The sequence below is a fragment of the Oncorhynchus mykiss genome, chromosome 2, assembly GCF_013265735.2.
Source record: "Oncorhynchus mykiss isolate Arlee chromosome 2, USDA_OmykA_1.1, whole genome shotgun sequence".
Taxonomy (NCBI): domain Eukaryota; kingdom Metazoa; phylum Chordata; class Actinopteri; order Salmoniformes; family Salmonidae; genus Oncorhynchus; species Oncorhynchus mykiss.
Window position 1 is genome coordinate 17,140,471 of NC_048566.1, and position 21,841 is coordinate 17,162,311.

At 49.6% G+C, this 21,841-nt stretch overlaps 2 protein-coding genes across 6 annotated transcripts in view; one reads left to right on the forward strand and one right to left on the reverse strand.

Moving 5' to 3' along the window:
* Positions 1–1,098, reverse strand: part of LOC110519673 (neuronal acetylcholine receptor subunit alpha-7-like) — a 68,351-nt gene extending 67,253 nt beyond the window's left edge. The window contains exon 1 of the mRNA XM_036939693.1: positions 821–1,098. The gene's annotated coding sequence lies outside the window, so the exon portion shown is untranslated. The remainder of the gene's footprint in view (positions 1–820) is intronic.
* A 95-nt stretch (positions 1,099–1,193) lies between these two features.
* LOC110534250 (double-stranded RNA-specific adenosine deaminase-like) lies at positions 1,194–20,928 on the forward strand. 5 transcript variants are annotated; one of them, XM_036939685.1, is made up of 16 exons: positions 1,194–1,328; positions 5,071–6,852; positions 7,175–7,422; positions 9,910–10,132; positions 10,265–10,413; positions 11,060–11,195; positions 11,513–11,745; positions 11,911–12,067; positions 12,367–12,535; positions 12,649–12,742; positions 13,088–13,204; positions 15,410–15,537; positions 15,870–16,052; positions 17,398–17,510; positions 18,847–19,046; positions 19,215–20,928. In XM_036939685.1, the coding sequence occupies exons 2-16, from the start codon at positions 5,215–5,217 to the stop codon at positions 19,582–19,584; spliced, it is 4,158 nt and encodes a 1,385-aa protein (XP_036795580.1). In that variant the 5' UTR covers positions 1,194–1,328; positions 5,071–5,214; the 3' UTR covers positions 19,585–20,928. The 5 variants fall into 5 exon arrangements, with proteins under 5 accessions (XP_036795580.1, XP_036795583.1, XP_036795582.1 ...); XM_036939688.1 differs by having other exon boundaries at positions 18,847–18,974; XM_036939687.1 differs by having other exon boundaries at positions 9,910–10,099.
* The last annotated feature ends 913 nt before the right edge of the window (positions 20,929–21,841 follow it).

Here is a 21,841-nt window from a genome sequence, read left to right on the forward strand (position 1 = left end):
GTACCATAGCTTCTACTTTAGAATATCATTATACACCCCAACAAACCTGCTAGAGACTCAGTTTGTTAATATATAACTCAACCAGTATCACAAAACACATGCATATAACCCCCAGTAGGCATGTTTGGGTTTGTTTGAAAATGGCCATTTGTTTCTATACTTGACTGAAAGACTTATGATAATATGATGCACTGACTGTAGCCTACTGGACATTACAGTGTTGTATTTCAGTTTGATCCGCTGTGACTGAGCAGGACAGAGCAGGACAGAGCAGGACAGAGGACCCGAGTTTATGTTTAATGTTTTTTACGTTTACATTTAGTCATTTAGCAGATGCTTTTATCCACAGCGACTTACGATTTGTGTTTTTTTGTATGACGTCTATGTGGACTTTTGTCTGTATTCTGTTTGTATATTGTCTATTGCTGGCAGCACCTTCTCACTAAGGCAAATTCCAGTTATGAGTAAATGTACTTGGCGAATAAAGGTGATTCTGATATTAAATAGAGTGGTGCTGACACCTACTGGAGGATGCAATAAGTGCAATTTGCAGGAAACAGTTGAAACATGGATCCAGTCTGATCCATTGATTGGTGGATAGTATAGCAGCCTATAGCTCTGTGGGTTGGTGAGCGTCCAGGCACTGCAGTAGGCTGTGCTGCTGTAACGTGATGTGCTGATCTGCTCCCACTGCCTCTGTGTATCATGCTGTAAATAGTTCACTAACGTGCTCATTAGTCAGATACAGGCCTCATGTTTGTATTTTGTTGGATTCCCCCTGCAATATATGGGGCCTTTTTCCCCTACCGCCTTCTCTCACCTCTATCCAGCCAGCCATGCTTTGGGTGTTGAGTCTGGTTCCTCTCAAGGTTTCTTGTAGAAAGTAAATCCTTATAAAAAGTACTAGCTCTTTGCAGGCTTCATGCCCACTAGGCCGGGTTTGTGGCAAATGGATTTGTGGAAGGTTTTGTAGCATACATATTACATTTAATATATATTTTTTTATTTGAGATCTGATTAATCCAATCCTAAACTAGGGAATGTAATAGCAGTGGCTTGGAGGTACTGCTATTATACATGTCCTATTCACCTGCCTAAATGAGTCCAATCGACCTGCCGCAGCATAGGTATTCCACCTCGTCTGATGTTCTTTTTGGGGGGGACCGCACTCTGCAGTAAAACGGGCAGCGTCACTCCAACTGCGCCAGGTAAACTGTCGCAAACTAGTGATGTCATCATGCGCACCCCTAACCCCCTTGTTTCTTTGTCGACACTGTCGCTAGCAAGCAGGAACTCGGACTGATACAAAGCTTCAATCGCAAACCTAGGTAAATTAATTACATTTTGAACTCTGTTTTTACCTTTCGTGTTAGTTCAATTGAGATCTATATTTGGTTTCGCGCTAACTGAATAGCTTTCAAATGCGACTATGGTTTGCACGCTTGTACCGCAGTGATGCTCAATCAATGCTAACGTTAGCTAGCAAGCTATGTAGCTAGCTAGTCAATCCGGGCTATGCATAATTATCATTATTTTCACTGCATTTGACGTCGCGTTGCATGGTTGTTTACACTTGGGAGTTGATTGGGAAAGTGTGTCTGGAACAAATCGACAGTTGTGCATGTTATTTGCGATGCACAACTGCGGTTCTACGTTACCAAGCTTGTGAACCCGCTTGGAGCCTCCATCTGCGCAATATCTTGTTCGGAACATGCGTGCGCAGTCCAAACGACAACCATCCATTCAATGATGGCAGTTGAGTCGATCTCTGCTGGCAGGTTGCTGAGAGAAATTAAATATTTACCAGGGTATTCAATGTGTAGCGTCAGTTAAAACCAAGATAACTTAGCTAATTTCAGGTTATATTCATGGAGGACTTCAGTCGGGGGATAAACGCCTGTGTGAGTGCGACAGTAAAAAGGATTAGGGGGGATTTACTGAAAAACGACTGTAAAATGACCACTTGGATCCTATGTTCATACAGCGACAGACAGCGTTGGGGGTCGGAGGCGGGATGAAATTGCACACTGATAGTTGATCCTCCTCCTGTCCACCTAGCTAACTAGTTGTGCGGGGTTCACTTTGACTGGGGGGATTGAAATGGTGTGCATCAGAACCATCCATAGCAAACATAAACATGGGAAGGTTATTCAGTGGCGTCCTTAATTCCACATTCAAGCTGATGGCAGCAGTGACTATTAGTTCAGTTTTATTTAAAAAATTCAACCGCGCCAGAGATGATTAACAGAGATGCTCTCGCGTGGCTGTGTTTGATTGACCAATGCATGCATGCGTATCCCTGCGTGATGGAATTGGGTTTGATGCTGCGTTCAGAACAACTGGGAACTCGGGGAAAAACGAGCTCCGACTAGGAAAAAATAGCTTTGAACGGTCATCCAAGTCGGAAACACGGGCATCTTTCCAGAGCTCCGACCTCAAGATTACCGACGTCATGCTTTGACCTCGTTTTTTTTTACCCCTGAGTTCCCAGTTGTCTTGAAAGCACCAAGATCTGGGTACAGTGGCCACTAGCTATATTCGGCAGCTGCTGCGTGCTCAATTAAACTGTTCTGGTTGTGTTTTTGTCACAACAATAGTTTGACGCAACAGCAGCTGTGAGACATGACAGCTAAGAGGCGATCTTGAATGATCATATTTTGTTACTTTTTTTTAGGGAGGGTGGTTGAATATTTTGGAGTTAGCCTTTGCATATATAGGCATAATTTCTGAAGGCTTTCTTGTCCAGATTGATATTTTCTAAAAATGTAATTGTAATTGTCTGTGTCTAGAGTGGATGCATTTTATAATAAATATTGGCTCACTGGAAAATAAATAGAAATCAATCAACATACTGTATACTCTAACAAAAAATACATCCTGTTTGACATAACACTACGGCACATTTTCATTCACATGACAAGGACCGATTATTTTTAAATTATTTGACATAATTATATTATTATAATATCCACATGTTGTGAGAGAAATACATTTGATGTACATCCAAGTATTCAAACAGCCTAGGCCTTGAGCTTGCACCAGTTTTGGCTACATCCTTACTCTAGCTAGTGAAACCTATGATAGGAACTATTGCATCACGTGACTCACCCAGACTGGCTACAGAGCGTGTCTAGAGAAAGGAAAACGAAACTATTCTGCCCTTCCGTGCTGTTTCTCGTGTTAAGAAACTGTAACTGCAGACTTTCTATGCGTTTTTAATAGGCCTATCCACCATTTCACATTGTAACGTCTGGTATAAGTATCTTGAATGGTAAGGGTACTAGATGTCCCTTTGAAATTGAGAAGCGCTCGTGCGGTATGTAAAAAAATAAATAAACGTTTTTGGGGGAATGGTAAAATACATAGAATTTTGAGAAATATAGCAAACTAGTTGAATTACTTTTGTATTTTGATAGAACGTAACTGTTTATCTCTAAACTGTTTGAAGTGTAGTCAGCTTCTGACCCCGGCAGCGCGCCCGCAGACCTCAAGATCTCTGCCTTTCAAAAGTGACTGAAACCTACTCTCCTTTATGCCGCCTTCAGGCCAGGTGGTGAGGTAGTAAATCTGTGTTTTATCCCGCGAACTTTCAGGTACGTTCATTGAATTAGTTCATGTCTTTCTACTGTCATTGAGTCGTTTATGCAACCCACTAATTATGAACTTGATTTATAACACTTTGACCAGGGTGTATACCCCAATTCTGTAATTCAAATAGAAATGACTCATCAATAATCGAGCCCAAACGATGTCTGTCTGGTCCATGGGCCAAAGACGTCCTGATATTTAATGCGCAGCTCTGTATATTCATATTGCCCATGGAAGCAGCAGAGGCAACTGAAGTTGAGCCATGCTGGGTTGTTATTTTGGCCTTCAGTTGCCGGCTTGCATTAAGGTCAGCCAGATCCCGCTTTGACCCGGGGGCGCCCGACCCAAAGCTGCTGCTGCTGTCCGTTAACATTGCCGTGAAATAACTCGATTCCACTCGTCGTTATATTATTATTAATATGGTGGCAATCGTTTCGGGAGCAGCATGCCTAGCAGGGCTGAAACCTGAGGAGCAAGGTTGAGTGTCTTCCTGTGGTCAGTGACAGATATCATTGAGTGCAGGGAAGAAGCTTTGTGGTACAGCATTTTCATTAAAAATACCGCCCATCATGTTCTATGCCCTAAAGATTTATATGTAATTGGCATGAAATAACTAGTGCTTATTAAATATTTTAGCTGAGAAAATAATCAGCAAATTGAATTCAATGTCAGGTTTGCTGTGCTAGAAGGTGCCCATAATATGAAAAGGTATTTGAAAATAGTCCGTGCTCAACCAACGTGAGTAGAGGTGCAACCTGTGTAGCCATCATGGGACTCTCATTAGCACCACCAGCTGAAGAGTTTTCTCCCCCATGCCCCATACGACCGTTCCCGTTGTGATTATTCTCAAGAAGGCCATTGAAGGCTGAAAAGTCAATCTTTTAAACCTGTCTATAATAAAAATGACTTATTTTTAATGGTGAACGAGCGTTATTCCTTTTCCTGTCCAATGTGTGTTCTATGGCCAACCTTTTATCAGGTTCAACATCTATTACTTATTTGCTTAGTGTTTAGTCTGTCAAAAGTTAGTGGAGCAACTCCCGTCCTTCACTGACCACATGGAATATTTTCTTTCCTTCTGCCTCACTCACTTCCTATGTGAAGCTGCAAATCATCCATTAAACCAGAACTAAAACAGTGAAGTCACAACCATGAATTATACATTTCTGACCTTTTATACATGGATCTCGTTGCGGCCAATTGGGTCCAACAGCATGTGACACTGGGGCTGTATTGGAGACAGGATGGAGTACAGTGAGACTGTGTGTAAAATATATATATGTTATAAGCCTTTGATCTACACTGTGTTTCTCCTGCCCTTTTTCCATTTCCATCAGGATTTTCCACCAGTCTTATGTCCCTAGTTTCTTCTTCATATTGCTTTATAGTTGGCTCTTTATTTTTAATTTCATGGCTCTTTTCCTCACCCACCCACTCAGTCACTTTTGCTTTCGCTCACACCCATCTCGTTCTCTCTCTCAGGTGCTGACTGCCACTTTGCGATCATCGCCCACCCGGCTGTTCTGCCAGACTGTGTTGTTGCATCAGTATCCAACACAGAGACACATCCTCCTATCTGCTGCGTAACAGGCGGCCCTGGTCCCCCCTCAACCTGCCCCCTGCGCTATGAGCAGAGGACGAGGAGGGCCCCCCATAGAGCATTACCACCGACCCCCTCTCCCCCAACTGCAGGCTAAGCAACAATACTACAAAGCTGGACCCCTGGGATTTAACCCCAGAGCCCCCCCGCAACAGGCCCCACACCCAAACGTCCATTCATACCTGGGCCCAGTTCCCCCTCTAGTACCACCCAGTGCCCACTCTCAGACTCTCTACCCCTCTGTCCCTCCCCCACCCGGTCACAGCCCAGGCCTGAGTCAGCAGAGCTCTTGTCCCAGTGGTCCTAACTCCTTCAGGCAGCAGCAGGTCCACTTCCTGAGGGGACAGAACACTGAGGCTCCCCAGTTTAGGGTGAGCCCCAGAGGAGGGGCGCAGAGCTTGGTTCGAGGGGGACCGAACGGACTCTACAACGAATCGAACCAGGCCCAGGCAGGGTACAGCAGATACTCCCAAAACAGCTCTAGGGGGAGAGGGGGATACAGCAGCGAGCGAGGCAGAGGGAACGGTAGGGACTTCGGGTACCCGCCCCCTAGAGGACCAACCGGCCCTAGATTCTGGAACCAGAAGCAGACTTCAACACAAAAGCAAGGCTTCAACAGACAGTGGAGCCTTCATGCAGACTGTGCTGACGGGCCGTCTTTCTCAGAAGGCTTTCAGAGTTTATCCTTAGACAGAGAGAGGTCCTACAGAGGAAGAGTTGACCGAGGCGACAGCTTTGACAAAGCTTCTGTTGGTAGTAGTAATAATTCAAACATCAAGAGTGTCCCTACATTTCAGCCACCCGACATCCGAGAGCAAGTTTTGCAAGCCTTGGCAGATTTGAGCCCCGGTGAGAAGCTACAAGCAAAGTGTTTGGCGAAAACGCTGCGGTTGCCCAAAAAGTTTATCAACCAGGCCCTTTACGGTCTCGAGCGTGATAAGAAAGCTTCAAAACACGGTGAAAGTCCTCCAGAGTGGACTGTCTACGTAGAACCACAGGAAGAACCGGAAAGTAGAGATTCTGATCCGGAAAGCCCACGTTCCCAACCGAGGGAACATCCAGTGGAGTCACAGGAAAGGCCTTCAGAAGAAGATTGCTCTCACTTCCTGTCTGTGAAGGAGGAGGACGTTGTCATCGAGGCTGAGATCCAGCAAATTGAAGCGCAGGGTCCTGAGGGCGACAAAGAAGAAGATTACTACGTAGAATCGGATTCACACTCCTCTTCCTCAGAACCATCTGAGTCACATCGGCAACATTCCCAGTCCCAAACCCAACAACCCAGTATCAACAGCAGCAGTAACGAAGAGCTTGACCTAGACCTTGACGAGAGCGACATGGCGGACTGCGGCAGTAATCAGAAGGAGTTGATCCTGCAGTATCTGCTGGAGGCAGGGGAGGCCACGGCCCTGGTGATCTCCAAGAACCTGGGCCTGAGGGGCGCCAAGCAGGTCAACCCCACCCTGTACGCCATGGAGAAGCAGGGTGATGTGAGCCGCAACGCAGAGGTGACCCCTCACATCTGGGAGCTATCTGTCCATCGCAGGGAGAGGATGGAGAGGAGTCTGAAGGCCGAGCGCAGCGCCCCTGCAAAGGTCGAAGGAATGGGGTCCGGATTCCAGGCGGTGCCACCCAGATTGGAGTGTCTAGAGGCCAACGCTGAGGCGGTAGGTGGACACTCACACAGCGAGCGAGGGGTGGTGGGAGTTCAGTTGGGGGAATTCATTGACGTCTTCCTGAATTTGGGAGACCCCCTCCCTCACTTGGAGCCCGTCTCCTACGAAGGGGAGGAGGAGTTCGGCAGTTACCCTAGTAACATAATGTTGGTTGGAACATTGAGGGGTGAACATAGCTCTGTAGATTCCGAGCTGGGAATGCCAGGTCTGGAGCCCTTCAAAACCGCCTGACACCAATCCTACTGACCCCCCCCCCCCCAACCTTCACTTCTTTCTTTCCTCACCTACTTCCTCCTCTTCATCCCTCTATCAGGAGGACGAGTCAAACGGAGGGCAGTGGGCGACCGACGATATCCCCGAATTCCTCAACGCCATCAGCCGGGATGGAGGGGGGACAGTAGCAGTCTCCCTGGCAGCGCCCCCACCTCAGAACCTCCGTGCCAAACTCCAGGAGGTGAGGGCCAAGAACCCCGTCAGCGGCCTGATGGAGTTTGCCCAGTACCAGGGACACAATTGCGAGTTCCTGCTCCTCGACCAATCAGGGCCCTCACATGACCCCAGGTCAGTGATGTCATAATGTTCCCAACCAATCATGGTTGGCCGTTGCTGGTATGTCTAAGAGGAAACCAGCTGATTGATTTAGCAAATTCATTAAAAAAAAAATTGCAAGAGAAAGTGTGATGAAGAAATATCAAAAAAAGTGTTGTCCCTGCTCTCACTCCCTACCTCTCACTCCCTACCTCTCACTCCCTACCTCTCACTCCCTACCTCTCACTCCCTACCTCTCACTCCCTACCTCTCACTCCCTACCTCTCACTCCCTACCTCTCACTCCCTACCTCTCACTCCCTACCTCTCACTCCCTACCTCTCACTCCCTACCTCTCACTCCCTACCTCTTTCTCCCTACCTCTTTCTCCCTACCTCTTTCTCCCTACCTCTCACTCCCTACCTCTCACTCCCTACCTCTTTCTCCCTACCTCTCACTCCCTACCTCTTTCTCCCTACCTCTCACTCCCTACCTCTCACTCCCTGCCTCTCACTCCCTACCTCTCACTCCCTACCTCTTTCTCCCTACCTCTTTCTCCCTACCTCTCTCTCCCTACCTCTCACTCCCTACCTCTTTCTCCCTACCTCTTTCTCCCTACCTCTTTCTCCCTACCTCTTTCTCCCTACCTCTTTCTCCCTACCTCTCACTCCCTACCTCTCACTCCCTACCTCTCACTCCCTACCTCTCACTCCCTACCTCTCACTCCCTACCTCTCACTCCCTACCTCTCACTCCCTACCTCTCACTCCCTACCTCTCACTCCCTGCCTCTCACTCCCTACCTCTCACTCCCTACCTCTCACTCCCTACCTCTCACTCCCTACCTCTCTCTCCCTACCTCTCACTCCCTACCTCTCACTCCCTACCTCTCACTCCCTGCCTCTCACTCCCTACCTCTCACTCCCTGCCTCTCACTCCCTACCTCTCACTCCCTACCTCTCACTCCCTACCTCTCTCCCTACCTCTCACTCCCTACCTCTCACTCCCTGCCTCTCACTCCCTACCTCTCTCTCCCTACCTCTCTCTCCCTACCTCTCACTCCCTACCTCTCTCTCCCTACCTCTCACTCCCTACCTCTCTCTCCCTACCTCTCACTCCCTACCTCTCTCTCCCTACCTCTCACTCCCTACCTCTCACTCCCTACCTCTCACTCCCTACCTCTCTCTCCCTACCTCTCTCTCCCTACCTCTCACTCCCTACCTCTCACTCCCTACCTCTCTCTCCCTACCTCTCTCTCCCTACCTCTCACTCCCTACCTCTCACTCCCTGCCTCTCACTCCCTACCTCTCTCTCCCTACCTCTCACTCCCTACCTCTCACTCCCTACCTCTCACTCCCTGCCTCTCACTCCGTACCTCTCTCTCCCTACCTCTCACTCCCTACCTCTCACTCCCTACCTCTCTCTCCCTACCTCTCACTCCCTGCCTCTCACTCCCTGCCTCTCACTCCCTGCCTCTCACTCCCTGCCTCTCACTCCCTACCTACCTCTCACTCCCTACCTACCTCTCACTCCCTACCTACCTCTCACTCCCTACCTACCTCTCACTCCCTACCTCTCACTCCCTACCTCTCACTCCCTACCTCTCTCTCCCTACCTCTCACTCCCTACCTCTCACTCCCTACCTCTCACTCCCTACCTCTCTCTCCCTACCTCTCACTCCCTACCTCTTTCTCCCTACCTCTTTCTCCCTACCTCTTTCTCCCTACCTCTTTCTCCCTACCTCTCTCTCCCTACCTCTCACTCCCTACCTCTCACTCCCTACCTCTCACTCCCTACCTCTCACTCCCTACCTCTCACTCCCTACCTCTCACTCCCTACCTCTCACTCCCTACCTCTCACTCCCTACCTCTCACTCCCTACCTCTCTCCCTACCTCTCACTCCCTGCCTCTCACTCCCTGCCTCTCACTCCCTGCCTCTCACTCCCTGCCTCTCACTCCCTGCCTCTCACTCCCTGCCTCTCACTCCCTACCTACCTCTCACTCCCTACCTACCTCTCACTCCCTACCTCTCACTCCCTACCTCTCACTCCCTACCTCTCTCTCCCTACCTCTCACTCCCTACCTCTCACTCCCTACCTCTCACTCCCTACCTCTCACTCCCTGCCTCTCACTCCCTACCTCTCTCTCCCTACCTCTCACTCCCTGCCTCTCACTCCCTACCTCTCTCTCCCTACCTCTCACTCCCTACCTCTCACTCCCTGCCTCTCACTCCGTACCTCTCTCTCCCTACCTCTCACTCCCTACCTCTCACTCCCTACCTCTCTCTCCCTACCTCTCACTCCCTACCTCTCACTCCCTGCCTCTCACTCCCTGCCTCTCACTCCCTGCCTCTCACTCCCTACCTGCCTCTCACTCCCTACCTACCTCTCACTCCCTACCTACCTCTCACTCCCTACCTACCTCTCACTCCCTACCTCTCTCTCCCTACCTCTCACTCCCTACCTCTCACTCCCTACCTCTCACTCCCTACCTCTCACTCCCTTGTATTTTTCTCCCTCTCAGATTCCGTATGCAGGTCATGCTGGACGGCAGGTTGTTTCCTGTTGCTGAGGCATCTAATAAAAAGGTGGCTAAGAAAGATGCTGCGGCAGCAACCCTGAGGATTCTGCTGCGTGAGATAGAGGGGGGAGGGGCTGAGGAGGGGCTCACTGCAGGGGTGGACCAGGCCATGGACCCCACCTCTGACGTCCCTGTAAGTCTGAAGTGTGTTCGTGTGTGTGCGGAGGTTAGTAATAATCAATGTGCTCTGTTGTGGTTGATTGTGTTGTAAAGGCCAAAGATTTGTCTCTTTTTTTCAATCCTTTTCTAACTCTCTGCTCTCTCCCTCCCTCGCTGGCTCGCTCTCCCTCTTTGTCAGGAGGTGGTGGAGGGTCCGCCCCAGGCCCTGTCCCGTTCCCTGCCGGGGGGTAAGAACCCCGTGTCCATGCTGATGGAGTACAGTCAGCGCACTGGAAACCCCATTGAGTTCATCAACACTGGACAGGAGGGCCCACCTCACGACCCACGGTATCCATCTGTCTACATCCTCATCAGGGATGGGGTCAATTCCAAATGAAGTCAGTCAATTTAGGAAATAAACTGACATTCCAATTCAATAATTGAAAAAATAGCATCCATTTTCAATGATTTCTCAATAAACTGAAAAGGAGAAGCTATTTATTTGAAGTTTTCCATTTTTGAATTTAAATTCAAATCACTTCCTGAATTGAGTGACTTCAATTAGAATTGAGCCCAACCCTGCTTCTCATTTTTCTCTCCCTGGTTCTCTCTTCTATACATAAATGAATCATTAGGAAAGGTGGGCCTGCCCTCACCTCTCTTTCTCTCTCTCCCTCGGGAGCAGTTACTTGTGTCCTGTATGACTTTCATACTGCAGCAGTCTGCTGACTGGATGATACAACAGCACCTCTGTGTCTCTCTGCATATAACCTTCCCCTAGGCACCTACTGTACTGTCCCGCAGTAATCTGATACTGGGAAGTGTGACCATCTTTGTCCCTCTCTTCCCCTCCTCTTCCTGAGTGCTGTAGTCTCTATGAAGGAGATTCACAGCTCTACTCTGATGCCGCCATGTGGTTAGAGAGGAATGTCCTCTTACCTCTCTCACCAATGTATGTTTGGGATGTATAAGTTAGTCTCTGCTCCCTCCTCAGGTTCATGTTCAGGGTGAAGATCGGGGAAAGCCTGTGTGCTGAGAGCTCAGCCCCCAGTAAGAAGGCTGCCCGGCAGCTGGCTGCAGAGGAGGCAGTCAAGGAGTTAATGGCCGACGGGAGACTGCAGCTCAACAAGGTGAGTAAAGGACCCAAACATGGGACTGAAAGATGTTTCAACTAAATGGATGGTTCCCTGAAATAAACACTACCCCATCTATTTAGGATTTAGGCTTGCCAAGCTAGCTAGCTAGCTGTTTAGCTATGGACTGACAGAATGTCATAAGACCCCGGCATGTGGACTTCTCTCATTGTGCCTCCAGGCCGTAATTCTAAGAAAAGATCCTCCGAACACTAAGATCACTCTTCCCTCTCTTCCCACCTCCTCTCCTCTGTCTTTTCACTGCCGTATCTCTCTTCTCATCCCTCGCTCTCCATTTACCCCGTCCTCTCCAGCCCCAGTTTCCCCTGTGTCTGTCTGGTGATGAAGGGGGCTTCATGCCCGCTTGCCCCTCCCTGCCCCCGCTGACAGAGGAGGAGCTGCGTTCTGCCCACGAGGCGGGGGTTGGTGACCTCATCAGCCACCTAAACAACAACGCTGTGTCAGGTCTGCTGGAGTACGCCCGGGCCAGGGGCTTCGCTGCAGAGATACGACTGGTCGGGCAGTCAGGACCACCGCACGAGCCCAAGTCAGTACACACACGAACATACACACTCTAAGTGTAATTCAGAGTCCACAGCTGCGGTAGTCTGGCGGTCCATTGTGACATATAAAACACGATGAAAGTCAACTGTTCAATATTGTAAAACGAGGCTGTGCAAACATGGATGCTTAACTCTCCCCCCTCTCTCAGGTTTACCTACCAGGCTAAACTAGGGGGTCGCTGGTTCCCTCCTGTCTGTGCTTCCAATAAGAAGCAAGGGAAACAGGAAGCAGCTGATGCAGCTCTGAGGGTTCTGATTGGAGAGGCAGAGAAGGCTGCCCGCACCGGGGAACTAACCCCTGCAGAGGTCAATTTACCTCTCTTACTATACTACTTTTTAAAACTCTGGGTCAGGACCCACACTGGGCTTTGGGTGTGTTAGAGGTGGGTTGGGAGTGAGGAGACTGCACTTAGAATCACACACTATTTTCTCTTCATTTGGGTTTTGGGTCACGGGAGGACAGTGATTTTCTCATTGGGTCTGGAGCTGAAAAAGTTGAAGAATGCCTGCTATACTATGAATACACTGTTAATACTATGATTCTGCTATAACCTACTTCTGTGACTGGTGGGCCGTTCATAACCTGTTATTGTTTCTGTCTCTAGCTGCCACTGAGTGGTGGGACAATCCATGACCAGATCGCCATGTTGAGTCACCAGCGCTTCAACGCCCTCACCACACGCATACAGCACAGTCTTCTGGGAAGGAAGATCCTCGCTACCATCGTCATGAAGAGGGGGGAAGGGCTGGGGACCGTGGTCAGTCTGGGAACAGGTACCTGCCGTGTGTGTGTACGCGAGAGAAAATAATGACAAGCCTTTTGGAATGATTTTTGTCTCCACCTTTTGAGATAATATACATTTATTTTTGTTTGTTTTTCTCCTCAGGAAATCGCTGTGTTAAAGGGGAGGAGCTGAGTCTTAAAGGGGACACCGTTAATGACTGCCACGCAGAAATCATCTCCAGGAGAGGGTTTATCAGGTAGGAAGTTACTGCTGCTCCTTTTATATAACCAGTCTTTTCCCCTTCCTCCTTTGCTCTTCGTTTTGATTCCTTTATAGCTACTCTCCCTGCCTTTCTGAAACCTCTTTCTCCCTCTACAGGGTGTCATATGTCAGCTGGGAAGTCATTACAGACTATGATGTGTGTTAATGTGACTGTGGAGTCCATCTGGTTAGTGTAGTGTGTATTAACGCCACTTACCAGATCCTCTGTTTCTCCACCAGTCTCCCTTTATTTGTGTGTTGGATCCTGAACACTTTCACTGATCTGAATCACTCCAATATGGATTCTACCTTTCCCCCCCCCCCCCCCCCCCCCCTCCAGGTTTCTATATGCTGAGTTGCTGAAGCACTGTGAAGGATCAGAGGACAGCATATTTGAGCCAGCTGAGGAGAACAAGCTCCGGATCAAACCTGACACCACCTTCCACCTCTATATCAGGTGGGCCTACGGAGGATGTCTCTTCCTCGCTTTTTGACCCTTCACCCCATGGCTCATTCTTCTCCACCTACTGTCTTCTCTCCCCTTCTGTGCCCTGGAACTCAACTGGGCCACCAACCCACCCCCACACACATGTTGTTCTAGGAGTTTGAGAAGCCAGGGTTTTTTCTGCATAGAAAAGTCTTGGGCGGGCCCCTTAAGTGTTTTCGGGCCACGTATGTCAAAACAGTAAAATAAAAAATGTCATGTTTAGATAATGATTTCCGGGGTGGAAAAGCGTTGTCAGTCTAAACTGAAGAGTAAAACTAGATATAAAGTATGTAGAAAAGATAATGGCGCTATATATTCTATAATAAGATCCTCTTTGAGAACTAACAATGACCCAAATAAAAGCGAGACATTCAGGGAGAATAAAAAAAATTCCCAAAATGATGCACTCGGGAGTATTTTTGTCATGGCATGGGGCCCCATTGATGTTATAAAGTTTGAGTTCCTCAGTTCAAATAAGCCATGAAAAAATGTGTAGAATTGCAAATTGTGTCACTGGCCAACAGGGGGGCCTCTAAAATTTTGTTGGTGACCCCGCCATTGGCCACGCCCACCACCTAAGCCTCATTTTGATCCAGAAAAAACCCTGGAAGATCCTTCTAGTTAATGACCTGCTCCTATCCACATGTATATCTACCTCTCCCCCTCTGCCTCTCTCGCTCTACCTACCCCTCTCTCGCTCTACCTACCCCTCTCTCGCTCTACCTACACCTCTCTCGCTCTACCTACACCTCTCTCGCTCTACCTCTCTCGCTCTACCTCTCTCGCTCTACCTCTCTCGCTCTACCTCTCTCGCTCTACCTCTCTCGCTCTACCTCTCTCGCTCTACCTCTCTCTCGTTCTACCTCTCTCTCGCTCTACCTACCCCTCTCTCGCTCTACCTACCCCTCTCTCGCTCTACCTCTCTCGCTCTACCTCTCTCGCTCTACCTCTCTCGCTCTACCTCTCTCGCTCTACCTCTCTCGCTCTACCTCTCCCGCTCTACCTCTCCCGCTCTACCTCTCTCGCTCTACCTCTCTCGCTCTACCTCTCCCGCTCTACCTCTCGCTCCCGCGCTCTACCTCTACCGCTCTACCTCTCTCGTGCTCTACCTCTCTCGCTCTACCTCTCTACCTCTCTCGTGCTCTACCTCTCTCGTGCTCTACCTCTCTCGTGCTCTACCTCTCTCGTGCTCTACCTCTCTCGCGCTCTACCTGTCTCGCGCTCTACCTCTCGTGCTCTACCGCTCTACCTCTCGTGCTCTACCTCTCGTGCTCTACCGCTCTACCTCTTCCCCTCGCGCTCTACCTCTTCCCCCTCTCGCGCTCTACTTCTTCCACTCTCGCGCTCTACCACTTCCCCTCTCGCGCTCTACCTCTTCCCCTCTCGCGCTCTACCTCTTCCCCTCTCGCGCTCTACCTCTTCCCCTCTCGCGCTCTACCTCTTCCCCTCTCGCGCTCTACCTCTTCCCCTCTCGCGCTCTACCTCTTCCCCTCTCGCGCTCTACCTCTTCCCCTCTCGCGCTCTACCTCTTCCCCTCTCGCGCTCTACCTCTTCCCCTCTCGCGCTCTACCTCTCCCCCTCTCGCGCTCTACCTCTCCCCCTCTCGCGCTCTACCTCTCCCCCTCTCGCGCTCTACCTCTCCCCCTCTCGCGCTCTACCTCTTCCCCTCTCGCGCTCTACCTCTTCCCCTCTCGCGCTCTACCTCTTCCCCTCTCGCGCTCTACCTCTTCCCCTCTCGCGCTCTACCTCTTCCCCTCTCGCGCTCTACCTCTTCCCCTCTCGCGCTCTACCTCTTCCCCTCTCGCGCTCTACCTCTTCCCCTCTCGCGCTCTACCTCTTCCCCTCTCGCGCTCTACCTCTTCCCCTCTCGCGCTCTACCTCTTCCCCTCTCGCGCTCTACCTCTTCCCCTCTCGCGCTCTACCTCTCCCCCTCTCGCGCTCTACCTCTCCCCCTCTCGCGCTCTACCTCTCCCCCTCTCGCGCTCTACCTCTCCCCCTCTCGCGCTCTACCTCTCCCCCTCTCGCGCTCTACCTCTCCCCCTCTCGCGCTCTACCTCTTCCCCTCTCGCGCTCTACCTCTTCCCCTCTCGCGCTCTACCTCTTCCCCTCTCGCGCTCTACCTCTTCCCCTCTCGCGCTCTACCTCTCCCCCTCTCGCGCTCTACCTCTCCCCCAGTACTGCTCCGTGCGGAGACGGGGCGTTGTTTGATAAGTCGTGCAGTGAGGACGCGGGGGACGGCCAGGGCCACCAGCCCCTGTTTGAGAACGCCAAGCAGGGCAAGCTGCGCACCAAGGTGGAGAATGGTGAGTTACAGCCAGATGCCATCTGCAGCACCATTCTATGAGGACCCCCTCTGTTACTGAGGACAAGCACATAGAGCCACCATGTTGCATAACTCCCCTCTCTGCAGGCCAAACAGAGCATGACTACACATTCACACCTCATTTGCTGCTGCTGCCACAAACACACCTGGTAGAAAGGACAAATATCCCAACGGATTTGAATGTTCCAGTCTAGAGCATGGACTGTGTGATTCTAGTGTACAACCATCACTTTGACCACTGGCTCTCTCATACTACATGCCTTTGTCGTTGGAGTCAAAAGTATGCCTCAATGGTGTCTGTGCCATGTGTAGGTGAGGGCACCATCCCGGTAGAGTCATCGACCATCGTGCCCACCTGGGACGGCATCCAGCACGGCGAGCGTCTGAGGACCATGAGCTGTAGCGACAAGATCCTTCGCTGGAACGTCCTGGGTCTGCAGGGAGCCCTGCTCTCCCACTTCCTCCATCCTATCTACCTGGCTTCAATCACCCTGGGTGAGGAGGGAACGATAGTACATAGAGGGAGAGATGAGGGAGGGAGGGGACAGTAAACATTTGAGGGAGGTTTGATTTGAAAAAGAGTGAGGGAGGATAGATTGAGTGTGGGAGTAAAGGGAGGGGGGGGGGGTCAACGGTCACTGCTGGCTTCAGTCATGTTTAACAAACTCCACTCATAAGTAAACCACATCCTAATCCCAAACTACATTGTCCTTATACTGTAGGAATCATGACCAGCTAACTATCCACCCAGGCAGTCCCTGTCCTTATACTGTAGGAATCATGACCAGCTAACTATCCACCCAGACAGTCCCTGTCCTTATACTGTAGGAATCATGACCAGCTAACTATCCACCTAGACAGTCCCTGTCCTTATACTGTAGGAATCATGACTAGCTAACTATCCCCCCAGACAGTCCCTGTCCTTATACTGTAGGAGTCATGACCAGCTAACTATCCACCCAGACAGTCCCTGTTCTTATACTGTAGGAATCATGACCAGCTAACTGTCCCCCCAGACACTCCCTGTCCTTATACTGTAGGAATCATGACCAGCTAACTATCCACCCAGACAGTCCCTGTTCTTATACTGTAGGAATCATGACCAGCTAACTATCCCCCCAGACAGTCCCTGTCCTTATACTGTAGGAGTCATGACCAGCTAACTATCCACCCAGACAGTCCCTGTCCTTATACTGTAGGAGTCATGACCAGCTAACTATCCACCCAGACAGTCCCTGTCCTTATACTGTAGGAGTCATGACCAGCTAACTATCCACCCAGACAGTCCCTGTCCTTATACTGTAGGAGTCATGATCAGCTAACTAGCCACCCAGACAGTCCCTGGCCTACTCTGTCCTTATACTGTAGGAGTCATGACCAGCTAACTAGCCACCCAGACAGTCCCTGTCCTTATACTGTAGGAGTCATGACCAGCTAACTAGCCACCCAGACTGTCCCTGGCTGACTCTGTCCTTATACTGTAGGAGTCATGACCAGCTAACTAGCCACCCAGACAGTCATTGTCCTTATACTGTAGGAGTCATGACCAGCTAACTAGCCACCCAGACACTCCCTGTCCTTATACTGTAGGAATCATGACCAGCTAACTATCCACCCAGACTGTCCCTGACTGACCCCCTCAGACATCCATCTCTTTACTAACCTCTCCTTGTCAGAGTACTCTATGATGTGATCAGCCTTGTTAACACGGAAATACACTGACACTCTCTTCTGTCATTCTCTTTCTCTCCCTCTTTCTTTACATGTCAATCTGTCGCACCCCTTCCTCTCTCTTCTGTTTTGTTTTCCCTGTCCTTGTCTCTTATATTTGTCCCTCCAGGCTACCTGTACAGCCATGGCCACCTGACACGTGCTGTCTGCTGCCGATTGGCCAGAGACGGCGAAGCCTTCTCCAAGAGTCTACCTGCTCCCTACACACTCAACCACCCCGAGGTACACATACAGAAACACACTCAACCACCCCGAGGTACACATACAGAAACACACTCAACCACCCCGAGGTACACATACAGAAACACACTCAACCACCCCGAGGTACACATACAGAAACACACTCAACCACCCCGAGGTACACATACAGAAACACACTCAACCACCCCGAGGTACACATACAGAAACACACTCAACCACCCCGAGGTACACATACAGAAACACACTCAACCACCCCGAGGTACACGTACAGAAACACACTCAACCACCCCGAGGTACACGTACAGAAACACACTCAACCACCCCGAGGTACACGTACAGAAACACACTCAACCACCCCGAGGTACACGTACAGAAACACACTCAACCACCCCGAGGTACACGTACAGAAACACACTCAACCACCCCGAGGTACACGTACAGAAACACACTCAACCACCCCGAGGTACACGTACAGAAACACACTCAACCACTCCGAGGTACACGTACAGAAACACACTCAACCACCCCGAGGTACACATACAGAAACACACTCAACCACCCCGAGGTACACGTACAGTACACATACTGAAACACTCAACCACACCGAGGTACACGTACAGAAACACACTCAACCACCCCGAGGTACACGTACAGTACACATACTGAAACACTCAACCACCCCGAGGTACACGTACAGAAACACTCAACCACCCCGAGGTACACGTACAGTACACATACAGAAACACACTCAACCACCCCGAGGTACACATACAGAAACACACTCAACCACCCCGAGGTACACATACAGTACACATACAGAAACACACTCAACCACCCTGAGGTACACGTACAGAAACACACTCAACCGTACACACACACATACAGAAACACACTCAACCACCCTGAGGTACACATACAGAAACACACTCAACCACCCCGAGGTACACATACAGTACACATACAGAAACACACTCAACCACCCTGAGGTACACATACAGTACACATACAGAAACACACTCAACCGTACACACACATACAGAAACACACTCAACCACCCTGAGGTACACATACAGAAACACACTCAACCACCCTGAGGTACACACACACACACACACAGTACACCAACAGCCGCTCCAAGCTTCCAGCATAGCCACTAACGCAGACACAAACATTTCGTTCCGCTCTGTTTAAAATGGTTGATTCATCTGAAAGGACTTATTTAGTCTAAATCAAATGTTATTGGTCTCATACACATATTTAGCAGCTGTTATTGCGGGTATAGAGAAATGCCTGTAATTGAAGACACTCTTCCTCTCCCTTTACTCTTCTCCATCACTCTATCTCTGTGTCCCTTCAGGTGGGCAGGGTGAGTGTGTATGACTCGACGCGTCACACAGGGAAGACCAAGGAGTCCAGCGTGAACTGGAGCCAGCCAGACCACATCACTGTGGAGGTGCTGGATGGGACCAAGGGCAAACTGGACGGGTACGCACCCCGCACCACAACTAGAACCAGACCCTCAGACCTCATCCACCCTCATCCAGATAGCAGCACCAGGTGGTTAACCTGGGCTACACAGGGCCCCATTTCAGTAGAATAGCAATCACTATTTATACTCTATATCGAGTAGTGGCATTTAATTCATATGAAAAACATGTTGAAAATGTTTCAATCCCAGCGCAGTAGCTTCTGTGTATTCCTAAACCCTGTTTGTCTTCCCTCTAGCCCCAAACTGGATGTGTCGCGGGTCTCCAAGTCCAACATCTTCCGTCAATTCCGGTCGTTATGCCAACAGTGCGGGCGCCAGGACCTGCTGGCTCTCCCGTCTTACGCCCAAGCCAAGATGGCCGCCATGTCCTTCCAGGTCGCCAAGCAGCAGTTCTTTGATGCGCTCGGTAGCCATGGTTACGGAGCCTGGATTGGCAAGCCATTGGAGGAGAAGAGCTTTGACGAAGCAGCAGCCTCGGACGGCCAAGGGGCAGGAAGTGTTGCTAATAGCAACCAGGGATACAACAACAACAATAGCTATGGAAGCACAACCACTGACTATAACAGCAGCCAGTGGGGTAGTAGTGCATACACACAGGCCATGTAGAAAGGAGGGAGAAGGGAGGGTTGGCTAGAAGGACATGAGCCTGGAGGACAGGGGGGGGGGGGGGGGGGAGAGGAGCTAGCAGCGAGTACTGGATCTTCTTGAAAGAAGGGGTAGAGGTCAGACAGATTGGAAAGGACAGAGTTACTGAGATGGAGGGAGGGAAGGGGATAACAGGCCAGCCCAAGGGGTGAGGGTCAGACAGCAGCAAGAGAGATGGAGAGAGAAGGGGTTGCTACTGCTACACAAAAGCAACAGAATATAGAAAGAGAGGGGAGAATAGGGGGATAGTAAGCATGATGACTGTGATGTGGTGACATTCAGAGCTGCATAGCATGCACTACTGCTCCACTGTAACAGTAGCCCCAGGACACTCTATCCTCACATTTACCTACAGGACAAACCCTCCCTGCCCTCACGCACACAGCCCTGTCTCTCTAGTTCAGACACCCTACACCTGACCCTGTCCTACTCGCCAGCCAGCCATTCAATCACGCATGACTAGTTTAATCTGTACTTATCAGCCTGAGCATGGATAGTAGTGATCACACTTTATATATATATATAAACCAGCCTTGTAACGTTTAGCTACTCCCCGACCTAGTAACCCACCCCTTTACACTGTTGTTAATGCTATGGCTACGTCTACAGGTCACAGCCTGGTCCATCCCATAACTCTCGACTGTAACATAGATTTGATGACTAACTAGCCTAGATCATAATTATTCTGTTATTGTTGTGTCCTATGTGGTGTGTATCGCTATTGTTCTTGAGGTTTTTGGTGTTGCCACTCGAGGGCCACGTCAGAAAGGACAACGGTGACGTTGAGAACTGCTGAGAACAAGTAAATCAGCTACTTGTTCTCATTTTAGGATTCATGTTAGGGGGGGTCAAAGTTCAGGTTAGGATAAGTGATTACTCGTAGTTGTGATAAAAAAAAGAGAAGAAAGGCTTTGCACTCTTGTCCTTCCTAGCGTGGCCAGAATGTGGCCGGCAGGTTTTATGTGGACAGGGAGAAAGACTGGTTTGTTTTTATGTTTTAGTTCAGTCTGATCAAATACATTCAAGGGTGAAGCAATATATACATCATGTACATACAAATACATAAATACACAGATGTATATGCAATAGCAATGTTTGTGTAGGGTATGTATATATCTCTGTGTGTGTATGTATATGTATATATTATGTATATATTTTGTAAGTCATGCCTAAAATTGATTTTCTATTGACTATTTTTTTGAAACGTTTTATCAAGTGGATGACAGAAAGCATTTTGTTTTATTATGTATGGAAATTCTGTCAAGTTTTAAGTGATTATAAAGACCGGCTTTGTAAAAGCTGAAATGTGTGTTTGTCTTTTTTTAAATGTGTACTAAAGCCCTCCTAACCGTGAATAGACTGTTAGCCAAGTATAAACACTACAGTCAACACACTTGAATGTTTGTGTTTCTTCAGTCTTGTCTCATAACCGTGAATATAGACTGTTAGCCAAGTATAAACACTACAGTCAACACACTTGAATGTTTGTGTGTTTCTTCAGTCTTGTTTGTCTCTTGTGCAGAAAGAGTAATTGGTAATTTAAGCGATGGACTCCATAGAGGTGTGTGTGTTATAGATTCTACTGTTTGTTTTAAAAGAGGATGTTGTCTGGTGGAGGGTTGATCTTCTTTACACAACACTGATGCAGTGAAATGAGTGCTGTGTGTGTTTACCTGTTATTCCATCCCTCAGTGGGACTGTGATGGCACGTTACATCAGTGTCTGTCTTGTTGATATTCTCTGACAGCTGAGTATTGCCAGGCTAGGCCTGGGGAGCTGTGAGTGACCAGAAGAGCCCTGGCTGAACTGAATATTGCCAGGCTAGGCCTGGGGGTGCTGTGAGTCTGGCTGAACTGAATATTGCCAGGCTAGGCCTGGGGAGCTGTGAGTGACCAGAAGAGCCCTGGCTGAACTGAATATTGCCAGGCTAGGCCTGGGGATGCTGTGAGTCTGGCTGAACTGAATAATGCCAGGCTAGGTCTGGGGGTGCTGTGAGTCTGGCTGAACTGAATATTGCCAGGCTAGGCCTGGGGGTGCTGTGAGTCTGGCTGAACTGAATATTGCCAGGCTAGGCCTGGGGGTGCTGTGAGTCTGGCTGAACTGAATATTGCTAGGCTAGGCCTGGGGGTGCTGTGGGTCTGGCTGAACTGAATAATGCCAGGCTAGGCCTGGGGGTGCTGTGAGTCTGGCTGAACTGAATATTGCCAGGCTAGGCCTG

Excerpts from the sequence above, each read along its gene's own strand:
- LOC110534250 (XM_036939685.1), top strand. The coding sequence starts at position 5,215 with ATGAGCAGAGGACGAGGAGGGCCCCCCATAGAGCATTACCACCGACCC. Across the intron at positions 10,133-10,264 it reads GTGTTCGTGTGTGTGCGGAG|GAGGTGGTGGAGGGTCCGCC; the intron begins GTTAGTAATAAT and ends CCTCTTTGTCAG. Across the intron at positions 17,511-18,846 it reads ACACACTCAACCACCCCGAG|GTGGGCAGGGTGAGTGTGTA; the intron begins GTACACATACAG and ends GTGTCCCTTCAG.